At 48.3% G+C, this 21701-nt stretch overlaps 1 protein-coding gene across 1 annotated transcript; it reads right to left on the bottom strand.

Annotated features, from left to right (window-relative positions):
- Positions 1-7337: 7337 nt before the first annotated feature.
- On the bottom strand, positions 7338-11827 carry DLX5 (distal-less homeobox 5). The gene is made up of 3 exons (XM_045793663.2): positions 11287-11827; positions 9198-9382; positions 7338-8111 (listed from the first exon to the last, which is right to left on the bottom strand). Exons 1-3 carry the CDS (start codon positions 11639-11641, stop codon positions 7782-7784), a joined length of 870 nt encoding a protein of 289 aa, XP_045649619.1. The 5' UTR covers positions 11642-11827; the 3' UTR covers positions 7338-7781.
- Positions 11828-21701: the final 9874 nt, after the last annotated feature.

Here is a 21701-nt window from a genome sequence, read left to right as displayed (position 1 = left end):
ATCTCGAGCTGCTTCCAATGTCTACAGGGTCAGGAAACAGCGTCATCTATAGATAGAACAGCACCAATTCTTGCGAGAGTCTTCCTTGGTGCGTTCCTAAATCGGACTGGTTCCTCGGCTCCACAGCTTGGTTCTGGGTCTCAGCCAATCATGCCCCTTCAACCCCAAGGTCGCGGCGTTCGGGCCCCGCGGGCAATAGCTGTACGAACCGCATCCCGCCCCTCCCCCGCCTTCTCCCCCATCAGCTTGAGGCAAAGGCCTTGCAAAGCAGCCCTGGAGGGTTTTAGGGGCCAGTTATTCCGGAAACTTTCTCCCAAGTGGAGGAAAATGTCGAAGGGGCTATGCAGTCGAGAGATGCAGGCTACACCTGCCGTTGCAAATGTCCGCATACCTGTGATACCAAAGGAGCATTGGGGCGAGCTCCGTTTGCTCTCTCGCTGCCCCCAAACTTACACTCATCGGCACATGTAAAGATCTTAAATTCTCCTAGGACTAGCTTTGAGTAACAATTTCCAAATAGATTTTAGCTTGGAATCTCCAGCCGGCTCCCACCACACCTTACAGAAACCTGGTCTTTTTCGCAGTCTCCAGTCACAAGCTGCACCAAATACATCAATAGCATAGAAAGCAAAAAAGACATATTGAGTTCTTAAGGATCCCAATCTCACCCGAATCCTTTTACTCACCAGAACGACAACCCTTTTACTGTTAAAGGGGGATAAAAGGTCAGAATTGAAAAATCTATAAAGCAAAGTTGCAGTCTATAATAAATCACAACAGCAACACATATAGCTTGGAAAGTGTGAGAAGAGAAATATGAACTGTGCCTTGAAGTATGGAAGAAATAAAAACTTACCACCAGTGAATATCTCTTAAGCAATGATCAGGGTCTAGAAATCTATACTGAACAGAAGCAGAGGAGAATATTTGTCTGAGTCTCAGGGCAGAAGCTCTTTCTCTATATTCTTGGTTGAGTGAGCACATCCAGGTGTGAAATTGTTTGCACACCCCAGCACCTCTTATATTGCCAGCAAAATTAGCTGTTATTACTGTCACTGTTTAGTGATGGTTAGCGTGATACAAAAAAAAAAAAAAACTGCTGTAATCAAGACCTGGCGCATCTTTGCAAATTACAGATAATTGTAAACGTCCAGATTATGATAATAGCATCCTAATCCAGCCTGCAATATAATTATTACAGAGTGTTACATCTGAAACTGTCCAGTAGGGCTAATTCAGCCATTATTTAGACCCTATTTTTGCACTGCAAATGGGTTGCTGAGTTGAAAATGTACGATTGTAATTTCACAGGGCACTCAATGAGTAATGGTATAGGAAGAGGAAAATACAAAAGTGAAATGTGAACAGTAGCGATCAAATCAAACCCTGAAGGACAAAAGACTGTTTGATTCATATGGAAAAAGAAGAGCGGGAATTAAGAAAATAGCAAATCAGTGGTCTGAAGCATTACGTGTACAAATCTTCAATATGTGTAGGGCTGATGTGTTTGCAAGGGCTGCTGCATGTGCTTCTGCCTGGAGTCTGAAATAATTTTCCCTTTCTCTCTCTCTTTCTTTCTTTCTTTCTTTCTTTCTTTCTTTCTTTCTTTCTTTCTTTTCTCTCTCTCTTTCTTTCTTTCCTTTCTGTGCCTCCTGTCTTTGTTTTCCCAGCTAAAGCATTTCCTTGCTTAAGAAAGAAAAGTGCCCTTCCCCCAAGCAAAGAACATTTGTCAGTTTCACCATTGTTTCCACCAAGGCTGCCTCAGAGTGTGCCTGTCACTTGTTTATGAACATTTGCTTAAATGAATTTGCAATCTCTCTTGTCATCAGAGCAAAATGCCCTGGGTGCTTGTAAGTGTTCCTGAGCTCCATCTCCATTCTCTTCACAGAGAACAAGTCATTGAGAGTCCTAAAGGATATTAGCAGAAAACGTATTAATTGCTGCTAATTAAATAAAGCCGGCTGGGAAGCTGTCTCCTCCACTTGGCTAGGCTGACTATTGGCTTTAATCCTATCATTAACTTTTATTAATTAACACCTCGCATATAAACTAGTGCAGCTGCTTCTATTGCTATAAGTCACTGATGTGTTTCTTTCTAGATTCCAGAAAGTCCAGTATTTTTGATAAAGGACTGTTCCTGCTCCCGGACATGGTTGTAAAAGAGCAAGGTCAGTCCCTTAAAATATGGAAGGACCCTAGAGAAAGGGAGTCAGAGTTAGAGCAAGAGAGTCTGGAGGGAGGCTGGGGTACTCTGCTGGTCCCAGAGTGAAAGTGAACCCTGGGTTCTAGCTGTTGTTTCCAGGAGGGTTAGCCCTGCCCTGGCTGAAACTTCTGGAGTTTAGTTCTGGTTCCTGGGGGGGGGGGGGTCCTGTTCGGATACCTAAAACCCTTATATCCCCAGGACCTCAATTTTCCACCATGTCTACGGAGAATTTCCTGGGCATTCTTTCCAGGCTCTAGAACAGTATGTGATGATTCTCCCTCCTCCCAACAACTCACAGACTTGGGAGCTGCCCAACTAGGGCCATCCCGCAAGGTGGCCAGCAGGCTTCCTAGCTTCTATGAATTTAAGGGCAATAATGAAATGTTCCCTGTTTAGTGGTCCCTGTTTATAGATGAAAGTTGAGTCCACATTCTGCCTCTTCCCCTACCCCTATATCCCACCTTGCAAGTGGTGAGTGGCAGAAATAGTCCTTGGATGACAATAAGCTTCCAGTGGCAGATTTCTGTCTTCTCACCTTTGCAAGAAAAAAAAAAAAAAAAAAAAGGAATGTTTAAAAAAAATCATAGCTTGGAAACTGTTTATAGTCCTTCACCCCCACCCATTCTTTTTTAAAAAAAATACACTAGACTGTGTATGGTGGAGATAGAATCATTACTGAAATTTGGAGGGTGTGTGTGTGTGTGTGTGTGTGTAGAATGATGTTATGAAGCCATTTTTTTTTTTCTTCCTGTGGGAAAGGTCGTAACGTGTGGTATTTCACGGTTTTATACAAATCTTGGTTTAGGATGTGGGACAGACTCAATAATACATGCACTTTTGGCAAAGACTCCTACAGACCCCATAAATCAGAAGAAATACTAAGTCCCAACGAACAAAAGAACAGAAACATTCATTGCTGCAAAACAAAACTCTCATCTCCTTTAAAGACAGATTCATGTAAGTTCCCCAAGTTCCCATCCTCAGTGTTAGAGCCCGACCTATAAAACGGGTTACTGCATTTCAGGGGGCAACCTGGATGATTGAAGAGGAAGGCGCCGCCCGCCCCTCCACCGTAGATACGACGCACACTTTCTGCGCTGTACAACAGGGGAATCTAAAGCTTGTCAGCATGCAAAAGAAAACGCGGATGGGGCGGGGGGAGGCGGTGGGGCTGCGTAGAAAAATATTTAGCCAATCCCACATGTGCTACCGCTATTTGGGCTGTTTTCGACGCCCAGAGTTGCTGTGAGTCTGAAAAAACCAAGTACAGTATGCAGGGGCCGCAGGCAACCTGGGAACGAGAGCGGAGGGCGGGGAGCGAGCCGCAGCGCCCCCTCCCCAACCTCACGCGAGGCGGAAGCCTCCACCCAGCCGCTGTGGGAGGGGGGTGCTTAAGGGTGGAGGAGAGGGGTGACCGCAGGCGGATCCGCCGTCGTGGCGCGCTTCCCAGAGGTGCTGGAGGGCGTCTGTCCTCAGGGCGTGCCTCTGGAGAGGGCTGGAGAGCTCCGGGTTGGCGAGATCCCAGTGGCCAGTGGGAGGCGCGCGATCCAAGGGCTTGCGGGGATGAGGCGGGGAGGGTAGTGGTTGGGTAGCCCTAAGGGTCCTCTCCTCGAATAGAAGGAAGCGCTGATGGAGGGCGGGGGTCAGGGGGCAGTGTTCCAGGAGGCATCCCCTGCGCTTCGGCAGGGGGAGTTCAGGAGACCCAGTGGTGTCGGGCCGGAGTAAGCTGTCGGGCGCGCGGGGAGGAGGAGAGCACCACCAGGCCTTGGCGCGCTGTGGGCGACTCCCGGGACGGCGCGGCCAGGACGCCGCGAGCCGTGGGGCGTCCTATGGGATCAAAGAAGCCAAAGGAGGCCAGCCGGCGCGTCTGGGATTGTGGGATAAGGGGCGGGAGAGAAAGGATTGGCATGGGCGGGGAGATCCTGGCCTGGCCGATGTCCCCAGGAGGGGGTGTGTGCGTGTGTTTGGTGTGCGGGTCAACCACGCTCCTGCCCGAGGCCGAGACCTGGGTGGATCTGAGTGTGGGTTAACAGGCTCCCGGGCGGGTGCCCCAACGGGAGGGAGGGAGGGAGAGGGAGAGAGAGAGATCAAGGGCAGCGAGGTCTGCGGGTTCCTCTGTGTGTGTGTGTCTCAGGCCCTGTGGCTCAGCACTGGAGCCGCCTGGCACCCACAGGAATGCGGCTTCTCTCGGCTCCCCAGGCCGCCCCCTGTTCCACAAGGAGGTGGCCGCCAGGAAAAAGGGGGGAAAAGGGGCAGAAATCCGCCTAATCCAACAAGAGCTTCAAACAAAAGACCAATTTATCTGATCTTTTACAGGAGGGCCCAGGAGGCGGGCAGGGCACCAAGGAATCGCACTGGCCCTGCGGCATGCCCCGGACCTCCTGGGCTTTGTGAGGTCTGAAAATAGGGGTAGAGGCTTGGGAGTATGGTGGGGATGGTGAAGAGGCCCACGGTAAAGAAAATTAAATTTTGGGGTGGGCTTAACATCTTGGGAGCACTAGATTGAAAGCTAGGCAAGTGGGGATCGACCGGAAGGCGCAAATGGAGACCCGGCAGAGTCGTGTCAGACAGACTGCATATATGCCGGGGAGTAGTACACGTTTATATTAGATACAGGAATAAACAATGGAGAGAAAGAGGGAAGGTGGGAGGAAGGGCAAGGGAGAGAAACATCACACAGATATTTTTAGACTTTGCTGAAGATCTGTTATTTTTACATCCTTGGGCGCAGGACTGCAGGGAGTTAAATTCTCCTGGGAGAATCCCCATGGTGCCAGGGAAAACCCGCTGCAGAATGGTTTGCCAGAATATTTTTGTCCATGGCTCTCAGACCAAGTTAAAAAAAAAAAAAAACCGCGCGAGAGAAGAGACCATTGCGAGTGGAAGAAGTGAGGTTAGCACAAGCAAAGGAATCCTGAAACCAAGTCTGTCCGCGCGGCGTTATGCCTGCCCGCGTCGCAACGAGACTAGTGTCCTTAACAACAGGCAGCGTCAAGGCTGTGGGTGGAAGGGTGGTCATGAAAGAAGAGCTTCTCTCTCCTTTCCCGGGAAAAATCCGAACTCGTCCTCCCTTCAGCTTGACCGTGTCCGGTGACTGGGGATGGTAGAGAAGGGACCCCCCTTTTCAAGCCAGGAATGGAGGTGGGGAGACGACAGGGACGGCTGGAAAAATATGTGCCCTCTCCGTGCGCAGAAAGGTGAGGAGCAGGTTCCAAGCACAGTCCTGCCGCTCTCAGGCGGCCGGTGGATGGGAAATGTTAGAGTACAGTGGGTGCGCCCCCGCCAGCCTCTCCAAACACGCACCCGGGGGCGCAGGGGAAAGCTGGCGCTCCCAACCGCCGGCGCAGGGTTTCTCGAAGCCGGATTCCCCAGATACAAAGCGTGGCTTCGGTATAAAGGAAACTCCCCAAATCTTTTCAAACGAAGAAAGAAAAGCAGAAAAGTAGATCCCTCCACTTTTTCCCTAGGGTCCTCCCATTCTCTGCCAGCGCAGAAAACGAAGTGGGGGTTCCTACGGCTTGTCCCCGAGCGCGTCGCCACCCGGAACTTCTTGCGAGAAAGGAGGGGGTGGAGGAGAATGGAGAGGAGGAAAGCTGCGACCAGAGAAGCGGCCGCTTGCACTTCGGAGGTGGGGGAGGAGGGATCCACCGCCCAGGCCCACCCGTGTGCTGCCCCGGGGCCTGGCACGGTGCGCCCAGGACTAGAGAAATCCTCTCCCCCTCCCCCTCCCCTCCCCAGGCCCTAGCCATTACGAAGGAGCGGTCTAGAAAGGAAGGGAGTCGGGGAAATGGGGAGGAGGGGAAGGGAGAGGGAGAGAGGAGAAAGAGCGAACACACTGGTGAAATTCCCCTCCGGGCACGCAGCGTGCCTTTTCAGGTCTAGTTTCCCAACCCTGGAAGAACCTTCTCAGAAATCCTCAGATGACAGGATGTAATTTTTTATGTGCTAATCTCCACCCCCCCCCAACTTAAGAAGACTCTTTTGTCACATTTATTGCTGCTGACTTCCTAGCTGTAAAATATATCTCACGTATCTTGTAATTTCCAACATAGGATTTCCCTTGGTGTCCCAAGGAAACAGAGTCAGGCGCACTAAATGACAAAGAGATGCCCACAAGTCAGGCCGGAGAGCACAGCTCTGAACCAGGCTGTAGCTCTGGTGACGGTGTTGATATCTACGTACAGGGGTGCAGGGAAAAGGATGGGACATAGGCCAAATTTGCTGCAAGTCCTTCCTCTCTGCCCCAAAGAAGGCTTCACAAAGGAGAGATCCCTACAAACATTCAATTTCCCATCCTTTGGAACCACTTTGCCACTGTTTTAGATAAAAGCAAAGCAGAAAGACCTCCTTCCTGAAAAAACCACCTGGAGTGGTAAAGAGGATGGAGGGGAAAAATATATATAATATTATCTCACACAAGATGAAATCAAAACGGAGCCCAGACGCTTTCATTCCTGTCCTCCACACTACAATTCCCTCTCTTGACAGGAGAAGGAATGCCCCCTACCCATCATGCCCTGCTTGCCCTACTGACTTAGGTTTATCATCCTTCTCAAGTCCTGTGATCCTTTCCTCTCTCCGAAAGAGCTCAAATAAATTTATAATCATATACCAAGGAGTCTGAGACACTACCATTTGCCATGCTGCAAACATTTCATATTTTTTTAAAAAATGTAATAGGAAGGAAAATTTTCTTCTTCTTTTCTTCTTCTTCCTCCTCTTCTTTTTCTTCCTCTTCTTCTTGTCCTCATCTCTGGAAGCTCCCATTTGAAGGGAGTGTAATTTGTCTAATTGCTCTGCCAATACACTGAGGTTGTTGGGGGGGGGGAGTTGTCCATGACAATTGCCTTGAGCTTAGAATTTGGAGTGGTTATTGATGGGTTTCTGCTGCTTTTTTACTCACACACAGGGTGGGAGGACCGGATTTAGATTCCAGCATTACTTTCTACCTGAAACAATCTGGGGTTAAACTTAAAATTATCTAAATGTTTTTGTGGTTAGGCAAAAAAAAACCCTAAATATATATTTTATGGCAGTACTATAAACAGGCCAAATATGTATATAGACACATAAAGTACAGCATCCAACACACATGTAGTTTTGCATCCATGCAGCCCCCAATTTCTGTTTTCCTTTTTGCCCTTGGGATCTCTGCAGAGCTTGTCTTCCTTTAATTGCCTGCATAAAACGTCATTAGCCTATTATAAGGAGGGCAAAAGGAGTATTTTTTAGAAACATTTAGCTTTCATGGTCGAAATAATTTTATTTATCCAGAATATACAGTTTAATTCCTCTATCTACACTTATTTACATGGTTAAAATAACATTGAAAAAAAGTCTTTTGAAAAGTTGAGGTCATAGATTTCAAGGCACCATTGATAGTGTCCACAGTTCGTCTGTAAAAAAAGGGGGGACGGGGGTCCTTTGAAATGCAATAACTTACATGCAAAAAAGCTTTACACATGAATCTTTCTGTTTCCGTTTTCCAAACTTCCCCAAATGAATTCCTTTCTTTATGATTTTCTAAAACAGCAAAACACAGCAGTCCCAAAAAAGAGAGCAAGAGAAAGCCGCCTTTCTAATAGAGTGTCCCGGAGGCCAGCGCCAGCGGGTGCTGTAAGGAGCCGGGCGGCGGCAGGTGGGAATTGATAGAGCTGGCTGCGCTCGGGTACCAGGAAGCCGAGTTCTCCAGGTAGCTGGACGCGGGGGACTGGTTGGAGGTCGGAGGGTGGGCATGAGGGTGGTGGCTGAGCGAGCGGGACGAGCCCTGGGGCTCCCACACCGCCGGAGACTGCGGCGAGTTACACGCCATAGGGTCGCTGGAGCTGGGGCTGTGCTCCGGGGGCATCTCCCCGTTTTTCATGATCTTCTTGATCTTGGATCTTTTGTTCTGAAACCAGATTTTCACCTGGGTGGGGGAACAAAGGCACACGTTACCGGGTCACTCAGAGGCCGCCCGCGCCTTCCCCAGAGTGGCGACTGGAGGCATCTTGGGACCCCAGGTGGCCCGGACCTGGCGGCTCACCGCAGTTCGCGGCCTAAGGTCAGCGGGCCGAGCCTGAGGCCAAGCCTGGATCAGGGGCCCCGGAGGACACCCCGACCCGCCAGGCGCGCTCCAGCCCCTGCGAGGGCAGGACTCTGAGGCTTTAGTTTTTGTTTGGGCTGGGGGAGGAGGGCGCGAGTGTCCCAGGCAGCGAGCGCCCACGTGTAGGCCTGCGCGGTGCGCAAGGAACGCGGCGTAGCGAGCGTCTCCAAAACAATGGCCCGAGAGCCGCGCGCTAGGGCTCGGGGTGGCTGCGCGCGCGCCAGAGTGGAGGGAAAGGAGCAGTGTCCCAATCTGCCGCCCAACTCGTCCACTCCCTCCTCAGCTTCCAAAGGTCAGAATGCGCCTGCAGCTCTGGGCGGCGATTCGAACTTTCTTTCTTTCTTTCTTTATTTCTTTATTAATTTTTATAGGCCCCAGCAGAGCTGGAGAAGGAGTGAAGGGAATGGGACGACCCGGGGAAGATTTCCCCGCACAACAGCTCCCCCCACTTCGCGACCCTCAGGCTGTTACGGCCTAAAGCTCCGCAGGAGCAGGGCGTGACCCTTCAGCTTTCCAGCCGGAGGCGACCTTCGCGGCCCGAGACCACCGCGAGGCCTCTGGGCCCTGCTCTCCCCCGAAAGGGTCTCCATTGTGCAGAGAACCAATTTCTCCAGGCTTCGAGGGTGTCCTAGAAATGACCCTCCCCTTGTTTCCAATCTAGGAAATTGGCCCCTCGCCCCTGGAGGCCCGAAGCAGGGGGATGAACGGCGTCTCCATCCCATCCCCACCGTCGCACGGCGGCGACACCTGGCCTGACTCATGGAGGTAAGGGCGCGGGGTCCGTGTCTTTCTGTCTGTGAGTTTCTCGAGGTGCTATCCAATCGGTTCCAGCCGGTCGGGACGGAACCGCGCGGCCCAGCCGGCCTTGCAGCCGAGGCGGGGCTTTGGCCCCACCGCTGCCGGATTTACCTGTGTTTGCGTCAGTCCCAGCGAGGCGGCCAGCTCGGCGCGTTCGGGCAGGGCGAGGTACTGAGTCTTCTGAAACCTTCTCTGCAACGCGGCCAGCTGAAAGCTGGAATAAATAGTCCTGGGTTTACGAACTTTCTTTGGTTTGCCATTCACCATCCTCACCTCGGGCTCGGCCACTTCTTTCTCTAAACAATCAAAATAGACCCGGTTAGAGTTTGTCCGCAGACGATGTTTCTTTTGCAGAACTCTCAAATACAGTCCTTGAGTTTTGTTTTGTTTTGTTTTACCCACGCAGTCTTCAGTCTTTCCCCATATCACCTCTTAACAAGACCCAGAGAAATATGCCCCTCCCCCAAGTCATGGAAAAGCCAGGTAGTTTGATTAATTCCCTACTCAGTTCATGCAGGTTCCTGTGGGCTTGTGCAAAGCTCTTTGTACAGCACAGCTCCCTTCTTGGCGTTTGGGATTTAGCCCTTGCTGCAGTTCCTGCTTCACCCTGACTTGTTTTTACGCCCACCCTGTGCTCACCCCCAATTCTGGGGCAAGCTTGGCCAGTCCCTCCTGGAGCTTCAAGGGGGAGGCCCTGGGCCGTGACCCCCCCTCCCCGCCCCCACTGTCGGCGTCTGTTCGGGCGCCCGCAGAGACCAGACGCATGGGCAGGGAAGACGCTAACCGAGGTCTCCAAAGTTCAAAGACCCACAAGCAAACTATGCTCCTTCAATTCAGCAGCAAGAGGTCCAGGCCGCTGCAGACAGAGGGCCGATTATGCAGCCCCCATAATCTCCCTGCAGATCTGCGAGGGCACAGATGTGTCTGGTTTCTTCTACAAATAGACTTAATAAGTTCTTGGCCAAAAGGAAAAAAAAATATCTTTCACTTATACACGAAATACAGAGACACTGAAAGGAACGAAGACATACCACCCCCTAGGTTCTCTTTTAAAATTTAGCAAGAGTCACACATTGAAAAGGATTCCGTGGTAGGGTGTTTTCGTAGGAAAGGGGAGGCAGGTCCGGATGAATTTCTCAAAGTCGTGAATATAGACGGAGAAAAGGACTTTCTGAACGCCAGCTTTACAAACATACCCTGGGGCCACAAGTCCCCTTTCTGAAAAGTACCACCTTATCAAAACCACCCATCTCTGGAAGGGGTGGAGAACCTCTCATTGGTGTGTGTGTGTGTGTGTGTGTGTGTGTGTGTGTGTGTGTGTGCTCGCGCGCTCGCGGGCGCGCGCGCGGGTGTGTGTGGCAAGCTCCTCGGAGAGGAAGGGTGGAGAATGAGGGCTGTGGTCTCGATTCCGCCAAAGAAGGGATGCTAATATTAGCAGGATTATTAATGTGCTAGTGGGAAGAGATCAAACCTGACCAGCAAAACCTCTCCAAGGAGACCTCATGCCTCTCTCTTACCGCCCAAGCTCACTAGCCCTCTTAAACTCTCCAACTAAGTTTCAAGGCGGGCGAAAAGAGAGGAGGTGGGGAAGAGGAAGACAAATTTTAGGGACCCCTCAGCAACCCTCCTCCACCCTTAAATGGCTTTTTGTTTCTGGAAATGCCCTGGATAAACCGCAAGGCTCTTGGCGCGTTCTTCCTCTGGCGGGCTCCAGCTCCCCAGCCCTCAACCCCCACTCCGCGCGCCCGGGGACACCGACACCACGCTGGCTCGTGGCTGCTCTCAGACTAATCCCGACAGAGTCTTTGAGGCAGCCTTCCACTCCCACTCGCACCAACGGAGCACGCTCACCAAAAATTCCAACAACTAACCTCCCCTTTATTACGCAAACGCCACTCATGCTGCTTGAGTCTTTCTTCTCTCCACCCCTACCCCCTTTTCAGCCTAGTTGGCTTTCAGACCAGGCAAGTTGGGAATCCAGAGACTTGAGGGTCCCCCACCCCCAGGTGCCCGAGGGGAGGATTCTTCCAAGAATCCCTAAAATGCTGGCGTTAGAGAACGTCTCTCGGTTGCAGAGTCCAGGCCCCCCTCCCTTCTGCCCGGGGCGCCCCCACTGTAATGGTTGCCGCTGCCCCCCCCAACTCGCCCCTCCAGAATCCGGGTTCCCCCTGTATCTGCCCCGATCCCGCGCCCCCCGTACCTGGCTGGCTGGTGGCGCTCGGGACGCGGTTGTAGGCGCCGCCGTACTGGTGGTAGGGGCTGGCGTAGCTGTAGTCGGCGTAAGCTTTGGCGGGGTAGCTGCCGGCGGAGCCGTTCACGCCGTGGTACTGGTACTGGTAGGGGTTGAGCGCTTTGCCGTAGGAAGCCGAGGTAGGAGAGCAGTAGCCGTGTGGGGCTCCCCCCGTGGGACTGTAGTAGTCGGAATCGGTGGCCGACGACTCGGGCAAAGTTGGCGATTCCTGAGACGGATGGTGCATGGCTGCGGACGTCTGGAACGGAGCTTGGAAGTCGCCGGATCGGATGCTGGGGACCCTTCTGTCAAACACTCCTGTCATCGCTCACAGGCGACGGCTGTCCTTGCTGCTGTGGCGGCGGCTGCTGCCCGGCTTGGTTGTGGGGCTGCTCTGGTCTAAGCAGACATGGCTGTGGGAGCGAGGGAGGAGGAGGAAGAGGAGGAGGAGGAGAGAAGGGGGAGGCGGCGGCGGCGAGGAGGAGGCTGGGAGTCGTGGAGGCTCTGTCTCCGGCTGGCTGACTGATGGCTGAGGCGCAGCACAGCCTTGGTTAAATCCTTAATTGCGCGCTTACGCACAGCGGGGTGGATCGGGTTCCATTGGCCAGGGCCTCGGGAGCAGCAGCAACACCCTAACTCGTCCAACTAGTTTTAGCACAACAAAGCATTGCTTAAAAAAGAGAGAGAGAAAAAAAATGGAGGGGGGGGGGGAGTGTGTGTGTGTGTGTGTGTGTGTGTGTGCGCGCGCGCGCGCGCCTGTGTGTTGTTGCTTGCTGGGGGAGGGGGTCTCAGTCAATCTGTTTTCAGTGAATACCGAAGACAACGCAGAAGCCCCAACACCCAGCTCAGTAATGTCTGGAGACAATGTGTTCCAATCAGCGGCCTCGGAAAATGCACATATTTGGGGGGTGAGGTGGGCGTCGGTCTTTCCTTGTTCCCCACAGTCCTACCCCTGTGGCTTGCAGGGTGTGTGTGTGTGTGTGTGTGTGTGTGTGTGTGTGTGTGTGGAACTGAACATTGATATTGAAATGAGGAATCAAAGCAAGGAATGGGGGGAGGGAGCAGGGATGTAGGACCCAAAAAGAGAAGGAACTGAGAACAATATTCTTAGTGGGGTGCTGGGAGGCAAGTTGTAACTTACCCGTATTGAAAATTTGTGATTTTGGGAATGACACAAATTTGCAGCAAGCACTTCTTCAGCAGGAGATGAGTACTTCTCAGACAAGGGCTGGATAAGGGTGCTCAAGAATGCACGCTGCCCGTTCAGCTTTCAATGGCAGAGAGTTCCTGCAACCCTAAATCTCTACAATCGCTTAAAAATATCATTGTCACATTTATGGAACATAAGAAATAGGAAGATCGGTAGGAGAAAGAAGGGAAGAATGAAGGGGGGGTAAACAGAAGGGGGAATGAAGTATGAGAGACTGTGGACTCTGGGAAACAAACTGAGGGCTTCAGAGGGGAGGGGGTGGGGGACTGCGATAGGCCGGTGATGGGTATTAAGGAGGGCACGTATTGCATGGAGCACTGGGTGCTATACCCAAATAATGAATCATGGAACACTGCAGCAAAAACTAAGGATGTACTGTATGGTGACTAGCATAATAAAAAGTCATTATTAAAAAAAATCATTGTCACAAGCACAAATAATTTAATGATGCCCAAATTGCTGGCCCCCAAGAAGAGCAGGCAGCCCCACATCTTGTTCAGGACTCTTGTCTGTGTGGATGCCGTTGGAATAGAGGGTCCATAACTGCGTTCAGTGGCCAAATACTCCTGCAGAAGTGAATGGTTCACTTACGACCATCTGTCATTCCTCCAGGATGGAATGGGGAAACCCTAAGAAGACTAGAAAGTAGACAGGGACAAAAACTCTTCAGGGAAGTTGTGTGAAGCCCATGAATTGCCCCCTCGTAGCTCCCTGGACGTCGCACCCAAAGACCAGCCTTTTCATTTCTTGAGTTCCAGTTTCTGTATCCTCCTTCCCTTTATTTCCTGCAGCAAACACACCTTAGCTCATATGCAAAGGGAATGAAGGCTCAGTAATCAAACACTTGGAACTCGAGGTTCAGACCTTGCTTCTCATGACACGTCACTCTTGCTGTAGTGGTGATCCACCTGGGACTTTAGAAATTTAACATGAGTCAAACTACCACCCCCCCTTTCCACTCCCCTCAAATAGGCAACTGCAGGAGCTGGATCCTGATTTGGGCCCTCCCAGCATCTACCTCCAGGGAATCTGAGACCCAGAACCTGGGATTTCCACCCGAGAACTAGGATGGGCTCTTTGGGCCTCTCATTCCCTCACCCACCCACTCTCAACCAAAGAAAAGTGTCTACATTAGTTATGTCTAGTGCTAGTTTAGCCTTACCTTGGCCATGGAGCTACTCTGACCCAAAACAGGCCGGCAGGGAGAGCCAGGGACCTGGACCTCGGAGCAGGATGCCAGGCTGCTGCGGAACTGCAAATCAGAGTAGCCACCGGTGCACCAACTCCTTGCTTCAACGGGCTGGGTGCGGGAAAACCACAGCTATTGCTGCACTGCCCTTTGGGGACGATTTCAGGGCAGGAGTGCACAGGGAAGGGGAGGTGTGTGTCACAGGTCCCCCCCACCCTTGTCCCCCCTTCTCCCTCCATCCTTATCCCCAACCCGGCCCAAGCCTCCTGCTTTAAGCCTGCGCAGCCTGGAACTTCTCTGAGATAGTCGCCCAGGTAAACAGAGCCTTGGCTGTCCACTCACCCTCACCTCATGCTGTCGATTTTGGCACCACTGTTCACCCCTAGATTTAAATTGTGAAGAACTACAGGGCATTGGGAAAGCAGTGCCAACCCCATCGGGCTTCTAGTCCTGGTCTCTGCTTTGGAGAAGTTCTTGGCGCCCATCAAGTCACCTTACACACATCCTGCCATTTAATTACATGAATCGCTTCCCTAGAGCAAAGCCAGGGACGATTCAAAACACCTCCTGGCAAAGGCAAGTGGTGCAGGGAGCTGGGCTGCCTTAGCTGGCCCCCACTCCCCCACTTTTTATTTGTTATAGATTTTAAAGTTACTACGTGAAGGGAAATAAAGTCAATACGGCTATGTTCACAACGCGTATGTCCTTAGACCTTGCTAAGAAGGCAGATTTCAACTAATATGGAATTGGAAATGGCAGAATTTGGACACAATTTAAAAGTTAGGAATCCGGTTGGAAACAATGTTACAATGTTAAGTTAGTTTAGACCTTGTTCAATTTCACTTTTCCCTTGTCAAAAAAACAACAAAAAAAGATATTCTTGTATTTTATCCAAGACAAGAAGGAATGGGGCGGTAGGGAAGGATTTAACGTCTTTGTTTCAGTTCCTGAAGTGTTGGTCCTCATGCCAGACCAGAGCCAACTGCGCAAAGAAAGGCTGCTGCCGTGTGAGACCTCCAAATCCGGGGGTGCCTCTGAAGGTCCAGAGCCTCAACTTTCTTGATTTTGTTCTGCTTTTTTTCTAGCTGGACACCATTTCCCCCTACCCTTTCCTTATAGGCAGAGGGAGGGAGTGGGAGCTCTACCTTGAAAGGAGTCTGAATCTAGTCCCATTTCACTTAACCTCATAGTCATTGTGGCTCTATGCACGAACGGCATCCGGGCCTGGGCCCCGCTTCGGATCCATACTCTGGGTGCGCACTCTCTGGGAATCTCGGCTCTCGTGGTAGCAACTTTTGCCGGTACTGTGGGTGGTTCTGACACCAAGGCCTGGAACTTCGTTTTCAGGCCAGCGGGCCAGATGCTGTTGCCTCTTTCAAAACCAACCAACAGGCCCAGTCGTGGAGAAACAGCCCCACGGCATCAAAATTATCCAGAAGTGCTCTCCCCACTGCGACACGTAGGAAGAATGTGAGTAATTTCATCTCCCGGTAGCCGAAATTTGCACGGGGCGAAAAGGGGCGGGAGTCGGGGGCTGGCGGGACCCTAAGAGAAGTGCAAGTCTTTACCATGAGCGCCACCCAGTGTCCGCGAGGAACAGCGCGCTAATGGCAAACCTTTCCCAAGCTCGGAGTTTCTGGCTGGACAAGCCGGCTGGTCTTTGGGGTTCGAGTTTACTTACTACGTGGCTTTCCTTCTTTCTGCTTCCAGCAGATCTTCCTTTCCATCCGACGCCCTTTTGTTCCTTTCCTTGACTCCTTATATATTCATACTCTTCCTCTCCTCCTCCCACGGGATCACCATTTTCTGGGATTCAGTACGAAGTCTGGAGATTTGGGGGGAGTAAACAGGTTGTGTTAAATCTGCTGACCTAGAGTGACTGGGAGTAGTCAAGGAGGAGCCTTATTTCCTTGACAGTTCTGAAGAAGCAGGGCCTCCTCTAACTAGATGAGACGCTGGAGAGGCTGCTGGTGATTGACTATGCCAATGAACTGGAAAGATAGTGCCGCTGAGTTTGAGGGAGGAATGCCTTGGGAAGGGGTGCGAAAGATAATTTTAATAGCTTCATTAAACTCAGTTTTCTCCCCCTGGCCCATCTGGAAATCTGTTTACTCATAGGCATGTGAAAAGAACATCCTTTCCTTTGGGCTTGAAGCTCAGACAAATCAGTGCATCTGAAAATATTTAATTTGTGTACTTAAGATCTTTTTAATATGGAAACTATTTTTCGTTTATGTAAAATGTTGTGCACATCAGTGAGATGCACATAATTCAGGTAGATAAAGGACCCCATAAAATGATACTAGCATGATATATGCAAACTTGATACAAACAGTGCTTTTTGACTTTAGAATTTTTATCAGACTACCTGTGTTTTAAAAGTCCCATTTTTAGGCTGAGGTTTATTTTACTTTTTATTTGCAGTGCTTTCTCCATTACTTTTCTTTATCTGTCCAGTGAAAAATGCTCTTAGAGCAGTTCACTGTTATTATGTTTTTATCGATCATGATCCGTCTAGAATACTTTCCAATCCTGGGAATCTCAAACACAAACAAAGCTGGTTATGTCGTACATTTCATGGAGATAGATCTGAGTAATTTCGTCTACAATGGAGCTTCATTTTTCTCTGAGTTAGGGCTCTAAGACCCTCTAATAACTTGAGGTAACAGCCCTGAAATATTCAGTCTGATGTCTGTTTAGAAGAGATACATTTCTATGAACTGGGATGAGGTGAAAAGACAGGAAAGATTGTTTCAAAAGTGGTGAAGGCTTTCAAAAATATCACAGGTTGTTGGTCATTGGTTTTGGCAACTCAGCTGAATGGCCTTTGTGTCTCCCAACAGAGAGCTGGGCGCGCTGGCTTGGGACCGACGTTCAGAGGTGGTTCATCCTCTGAGTTAGCAAACCGTTTAATTCCTCATCTAAGTTTAAAGTTCTTCCCAGGTATTCATGAGGCTGAACTAACCAGGCCCAAGCTAAAATGCTTTAAAGCTCTTATAAATTGACAATGAGCTCACCTAGGGAGGGAGGTGAGGGAAAGAGTATGGGAGGTGATGGAAAGGATAAGTAGAAAGCAAGATTCCTCCCATGCTGAAATTAATTACTGTACCCCTTTGTCCTCAAGAAAAATGTGTTTGTCGTTCAAGAGTGTCTCTACCAAAGTAATCTCAAAGGATTCACTAGCAAACACTTATAGAAATATTCTGAATAAATTAAAAATCCCCACAGGGGGAAACTATTTTCCACTTAATTCCAACCTAATAGGATTTCTCAGTTTATTTCCAAATGATAGTGCAGATCATAGACTTCTTCACATTTTATTTTTATAATTAAGACATTAAAATATGTTTATTCATTTAACTTAAACATAACTGGAGAGGAAAAGGCCTTAAGTATCCACTCAAATCTATTCTCTATGAGACGAATTTAACATAGCACAGCTGAAAACACTTCAAGTTCATCTAAGTAGGAAGTAAATGGGATTATATTATTATATGTCTTTGCAAACCGAATTGAGTCATATACTTCATCCTAAACTCAGATTTCATCTTCTTGAAAGGAAGGTTTGGCTGTGATACTATTTACAAAACCTTTATTCTTCTTAAAGATATATAAATATTCCAATTAAAAAAATACCCCTTGTGGAGTTAAAAGAAAAGTAATCGGCAGACAGGAATTCAGAGCAATGATCCAACTCTGGCAAGGAAATAGCAAGAGTGAAGCTTAAGTCATCTTTAATAACATCCTAATTCCAAGATCAATTTAGAATTTTAAAGTTCATTGATCCTAAGCCACTGTATTTTTATGATCTGACAACACCGTAGGCAAAGATGTAAAAAACCACTTCTAAAGTCAAATCCATTCAGATTATTCAAACACCGTGAGCTGGGTAAAACTTGGCGCACAGCGTACATGCACACGGACAGATAGTATAATTTTGTAGACGTTTTTGTGCTCTCTCTTAATTATATTATTTTAATAGATTAAAACAAACAGCAAGAAAATGCAAAAATCTTTATCTACAGCTGTGTTTACTACCTTATACCTTTTATAAAGAAAAAGATTCTTAAACAGGCAACCCCAGCCTGAGCTAAGAGGTTTCCCTGCTGTGTTACACAGCGTAATCAGTCGAAGGCATGGTGCCCACCTGGACTTGCATCCCTCTGTGCTCCTGCAGAAGAAAATTAAGGCAACAGAAAGGAAAAGTCAATAGCTTTCCAAGTGAAGTGTAGCTGACACAGCAATGGAGTCACTTTTAAAAACTGTGGGCAGAAAAGAGACATTACTCTGCCATCCGGAATCTTAGTTATGGTCAACCTGTTTAGCCCATGGGCATTTAAGTCAAATTTTGCTTTCGCAATGTTAAGTGTTCAGTTTTATTTCACTGTTTCAGTGTGGTCTCAACAGGCTCTTGGACGGTGCATTTAGCAAAGCATTATATGAACATATACATTCACATAATTTATTGCTCCCTCCTGGTTTACACTTTTGGGTCCGTGACTGCACGCACTAACGGTCTGAGCGCACTCTTACAGTTTGAACCCGGATGGATTGATGCATTTCAGTTGGTTACTTAGGAAATCAGGGAGCACTTTGGTTGCTGTTGTAACTTTTTGCAGGCGACACACTGTGTGTCTGCATGCACTATGGTGCATCTAAAATGGGATGGGGGCAGCCAAAACAGGGGAAGGGGATCAAAAGGTACAAACGTACAGTTGTAAAATAAGTAAGTCATGGGGATGTAGTGTATAGCCTGGTGACTACGGTTCATAATGTTGTATTGCATATCTGAAGGTTGCTAAGAGGGTAGATCTTAAACGTTCTCATGACAAGAAGAAAACCTTTGTAACTATATATGGGGACAGATGTCAACTAGATTTAATGGTGATCATTCCACAGTATATATAAATATCGGTTCATTATGTTGTACACTTGAAACTAATATAGTGTTATATGTCAATTATACCTCAACAGGAAAAATAAAATAAATGAGGTTTAGAGATAGCTGGAGTTTTCCTTATAAGTTCCAGGAATCCCTGGAACTATAGAGGGAAAAGATCATTCTGTTTATGAAACTCTGGACTTCAGCTAGCCCCACAGAATATATTCCGACATTGCATTAAATCCTCTCGTAGGAAAAACAAGTGAAGATGGAAATCAACAAATTAGATAAACAAAGAACAGACATAGGTGAGTGTGGCAGCATTCACACATGGAGAAATTGAAAATATCCTATGGATGTACCATTCTTTCTCTACACTTTGTTATTTGAGTCTCTCGCTGCTTCAAGGGTGTCCTGTTTGACAGCTTTTCCATACTTGCCGTTTGAGAGTTGTAGACATTTTCAGGACTGTGTCATAGAATCCCCGTGCTGGGTCTCCGGCAGGTGACCTACATAGTAAACTTGGAGAGGATAGGGAAAAATTTTTAGCATTGAGAAAAAGAAGTGAACCAATCATCTTTGTACAGTGATATATTTTTTAAAGATTTTATTTATCTATTTGTTTGAGAGAGAGAGAGAGAGAGAGGGAACAGGAGGAGGGGCAGAGGGAAAAAGAGAGGGAGAGAAGCCTTGATCTCAGGACCCTGAGATCATGACCTGAGCCGAAATCAAGAGTCAGATGCTTAACTGACTGAGCCACCCAGGCGCCCCAGTGATAGTATCTTTAACAGAAGCCAGTGAATTAGGTGTGAAGGAGGAAAAAAAGTATTCAGTAATTAAAATCATCTGGTAAAATTTCTCTAATTTACAAGAGCAATGGAAAAGATCAGCAGAGAAATAGGTGGAAGAATGGAAAGCAAAAAGATCAAAATAGCCAGGCATTAAGAACCACTCTGTTCTCTCTGAATTCGAATCATCATTGGGGTGGCATTTAGGAAAAAGCACTTGTCTACCCAAGGTTTGTCTTTTGGGGAATACTTCCCAGAGAAGTTGGAATATATGAGAGAGAAGGTGCGAATGAGTGCTCTTTTCTTTTGACTTTCTTTTAGTGAGGTCATTAAAATCCTATGTGGCCCTAAATATCACACTTTGGGAAAAAAGTTCTCTGAGTTTTTCCAATATATTGCTGGGCTCCATTCTTCTTCCCAGTGTTAGGGCGAGCGTTTGGCATGTCTTGCAAATTTTATGGACCTTTAAATAGTTTTTTTTCCAAAGGGATGTCATACATAATTCACTTTACTTTCGTAGTAGCCTAAAGAAGTAGCTATGTCAGGTTGTTATGGGGGGGCTTCAACTTTTATATATTTGCCTTTCATGTGACTTGCTCATGTTCCACGTTGGCCCTTCTACCCCACCCTTTATTGGTGGTTGTGAGCCATGGTGTGGTAGCCCTGCCTGCCAGCCGCTACTGTTGGGAGTAAAGCACCTGGCCTTTGAGGGCTGGTGTGAACACTGCCAAGCGAGTGTTCCTTTCATGCCACACCATGCCTTGGAATATTCTGGCATTGAATGACTGGGTCAGGCTGGGCTGCCATTCCTCCCTGCCTGGCCTGTTTCCTCTTTTCCTTCTACCACCATCCTTGTAATCCTTACTCTCTCTGTGGGCATTGAGTTTGCCTAAGTTTCTGTGGGTCCCTGTAGGTTGGTGGGCATCTCCCATGCCCCTGGAAGACAAGCTGCCACCTCCTCTGTGGTCCACGTGGTTGGGCAAGGGGTGGGGCACCAATAGGAACCATAGTTAGGGACTTATATTTGCTTCTCTCTTTAGGAATAAATAACCACGTTCAAATACATGTATTTTGGGTATCTATTTGACAGATTAATAAACCGAAGCCCAAAGAGTCCACTTTCATAATAATAATACTTGAATTTGCTTAGAGTTTTAAACTGAAAAAAAAAAAAGAAAAGAAAACAACAACCAGAGGGCTCTCATATACTTTAATATTGACCTGCACAGTAGGCTTGAGAGGAAAGTAAGGCCAGGAGAAATCTGACTTCCTAAGTTCCTATTTGGCATACACTACAGAAGACTGTACTGTTACCTAAGACTAGTCAAAATTTCCCATGCTTGAAACGCTATCTGTATACACACCCATGCACGCATGCACGCACACACACACACGGGTGGTCATAGACTGAAGCAAATTTGCTACTATTTTAATATAAAAAATAACATCCATGAGACACTGCCTCAGTACTAACTGCTTTGTGCGAATTATTTTATGTCATCTCTACAACAGCCCATAAGGAGGGGCCACTGTTAACCCATTTGTATTAAGGAATGTGAGGTAGAGAGGGTAAGAAATTTAATTATGCTCCCTCGCTAGTAAGTGTATCGCATGGGGAAATCGCCAAAACCAGGATCCCTCATCCTATGGAAAGTAAAAGCAAACAGTTGTGGCTTTAGATCCCGGAATACCATTTCTGTTGCTGTTCTCCTTTCCTTTGTATTCTGTCTCTAAAGACACAGATATTAGCATCTGCAACTTAGGAAATTGAATTGAGATAAGAGGTGTATCTGGGGGTGGGGGGAGTTTTTAGCATCGGAGCCAGAAAATTCAGGTTCAGTTGCTCAGTAGAAAGCTTAATTCCATAACTTATGTTAAATGTCAATGAGCAGCTGGTGACTGGACCTAACTAATGACAAACCCGTATGAAACTGAGCCAGAGATCCTGTTCCACCATTTGCCTCTGTTCATTCCTTTCTCCCACCCCATGTTCACGTAGGTATCTCACACATCCATCTATAGATGATTCTGGCAAAATTTTCAGTTTCTTATCAAAGTTATGTGTAGGGTGACTATATATTGTATCATTCAAACCAGGACACTTTTTTTTTTAATAACTTGTTTTTAAAGGTTTTATTTATTTATTTGAGAGACAGAGAGGCACAAGAGTGGGGAGGGTCAGAGGGAGAAGCAGACTCCCTGCTGAGCAGGGAGCCCAATGCGGGACTCGATCCTGGGACTCCAGGATCATGACCTGAGCTGAAGGCAGTCACTTAACCAACTGAGCCACCCAGGTGCCCCAAACCAGGACACTTT

This window comes from Ursus americanus, chromosome 3 (assembly GCF_024610735.1).
Source record: "Ursus americanus isolate L20-20 chromosome 3, mUrsAme1.1.p, whole genome shotgun sequence".
NCBI classification, from domain to species: domain Eukaryota; kingdom Metazoa; phylum Chordata; class Mammalia; order Carnivora; family Ursidae; genus Ursus; species Ursus americanus.
Note: the sequence above shows the minus strand (reverse complement) of the source record. Positions and strands in the feature narration are given on the sequence as shown.

Bases quoted from the DNA above. Each gene is read 5' to 3' on its own strand.
- DLX5 (XM_045793663.2), bottom strand. From the start codon at position 11,641: ATGACAGGAGTGTTTGACAGAAGGGTCCCCAGCATCCGATCCGGCGAC. The intron at 9,383-11,286 runs GTACGGGGGGCG...TTGATTGTTTAG, and splicing joins GAGCGCCACCAGCCAGCCAG to AGAAAGAAGTGGCCGAGCCC. The intron at 8,112-9,197 runs GTAAATCCGGCA...TCCCCCACCCAG, and splicing joins TGGGACTGACGCAAACACAG to GTGAAAATCTGGTTTCAGAA.